Here is a 1,923-nt window from a genome sequence, read left to right as displayed (position 1 = left end):
TAGGTGTGTGTGTAATAGTGTGCCGTGCATGATGAGACACATTACCAAACTGATCTCTTGCGATCCAAGCTATCCAACTGTGGAGGTACGCGTTTCTCCAATTCGCATGAACATTGCACTTGATAACTTAATTATTCTATTTAAGAAGTTTTTATAAGTAAAAAAGATGTTTTAATTAAATTGTGCATCATTTATTTTATACATATCAACGTGCTTCCCTCAACCGGTAAACGGGAGTCTGTTTGTGTTAGACTGTACTTTGAGCAGTTCAAGTTCCAGAGAGCCAAAGGGCACGTAAGGTTAATAATTTCAGTAAGTGGCCAAAGTGTCGGAAAATATTTTTTGTTTTTTTTTTCTGTTGGTAGGATTACATACAAACATTTATTTATATTTATATCGACGAAAGATCATATAACAATTTTAAGTAATCAATTAAGATAAGAGTCATTTTTGTGACTACTTGATAGAGAATAACACAAATATCAGACAAATCATACGAATCCCATGGCTGCAGCAGAGATGTTTCTTAAACCGGTGCTTCAGAAACCACCGGGCTACCATGAGCTTCATGCGCCTCCTGAAACTCCAAACGCTTTATCATCATCATCCACGCTTCGTCGCCGGCCACCTAAGCATATGATCCCGCCGTCTTTTTACCCGGATAAGAAGAAAAAGTGGACTCGTTGCCGAGTCTTTTGCTGCTCCTTCTGCATCACCCTCGCCATACTCATCATCCTCCTTATCATCACTGTCTCCGTCTTCTTCCTATGGTACAGCCCCAGACTCCCCGTCGTACGCCTCGCCTCCTTCCACGTCAGCGACTTCAACATTTCCAACGGGAAACCCAGCGACGGTTTGTCGCACTTGACGGCCGAGGCTTCGGCGAGGCTCGACTTCAGAAACCCCAACGGGAAGCTACGGTACTATTATGGGGACGCTGACGTGGCGGTGAGCGTAGGAGATGGCGATTACGAGACGAGTCTAGGGTCAACGAAAGTCAAAGGTTTTGTGCAAAAGCAGGGGAATCGGACGGTTGTGATCGTTCCGTTTAAACTGAAGAGACAAGAGGTGGATGATCCGACGGTGAAGAGGTTTCGTGCGGAGATAAAGAGCAAGAAGTTGGTGGTAAAGGTGACAGCTAAGACGAAGGTGGGATTGGCTGTGGGAAAGCATAAGATTGTTACGGTGGGGATTACTCTCAGTTGCGGTGGCGTGACGTTACAGACGCTTGGTAAACAGATGGCTAAATGCACCATCAAATTGCTTAAATGGTACGTACTACTACTACTACTACCTTGGTTAATGATTAGTGTATATAAACTTTTCCTTAATGTAAATGAATTATTTAAATCGCAGGATTAAATTGCACTCATAAGCAATGATCATGATGATTCATTTTTCATCGAAGATTCATCAGAACGTTATACGACTCGCAAGTGTTCAGGCTTCACAAAAGTCTCACCTTATCTGATTTTTGTTTTCCTTACTGTTTTTACTGAAAGCTTTCATATAAAGATTTCATTGATTTGTGATCCAATATCAAACCATTTTTCAATCAGTTTAATTTCGATTGATTATAAATATGTATCTTAGGGGGAGATAAATGCATTCACACATTCGTGTTCGTGTTCAGAGTTATTCACATAACTAACCCTGCCACATGCTTAGGAAAATAAACGGTATGCCTTGTTTTGTGCTTTCCGTTCAATTCAATGACACTATGTGCCGTTTGTTTCAGAAATGACGCTACTCATTTCCTTGATAGGTCACTAAAACGGCATGCACTCGTCAGAGAGACTACTAGCGCACATGAATGATTCAACCAACTAATCCACAAGTTACAAAAGAGTCGATAACAATAATTTAATCTTAGGACACAACAAAAACCCTGTGAAAACGCAGAACTCAAGTAAGTAGCAAATA

General features: G+C 41.0%; 1 protein-coding gene across 1 annotated transcript; it reads left to right on the top strand.

Moving 5' to 3' along the window:
- The first annotated feature begins 226 nt into the window (after positions 1 to 226).
- On the top strand, positions 227 to 1,585 carry LOC108840682 (NDR1/HIN1-like protein 6). Its single transcript, XM_056993118.1, has 2 exons — positions 227 to 1,271; positions 1,357 to 1,585. The coding sequence occupies exons 1-2, from the start codon at positions 505 to 507 to the stop codon at positions 1,373 to 1,375; spliced, it is 786 nt and encodes a 261-aa protein (XP_056849098.1). The 5' UTR covers positions 227 to 504; the 3' UTR covers positions 1,376 to 1,585.
- Positions 1,586 to 1,923: the final 338 nt, after the last annotated feature.

Source organism: Raphanus sativus, chromosome 2, assembly GCF_000801105.2.
Source record: "Raphanus sativus cultivar WK10039 chromosome 2, ASM80110v3, whole genome shotgun sequence".
NCBI classification, from domain to species: domain Eukaryota; kingdom Viridiplantae; phylum Streptophyta; class Magnoliopsida; order Brassicales; family Brassicaceae; genus Raphanus; species Raphanus sativus.
This window is presented reverse-complemented; position numbering and strand designations above follow the sequence as displayed.

Coding starts and splice junctions, on each gene's coding strand:
- LOC108840682 (XM_056993118.1), top strand. CDS start 505: ATGGCTGCAGCAGAGATGTTTCTTAAACCGGTGCTTCAGAAACCACCG.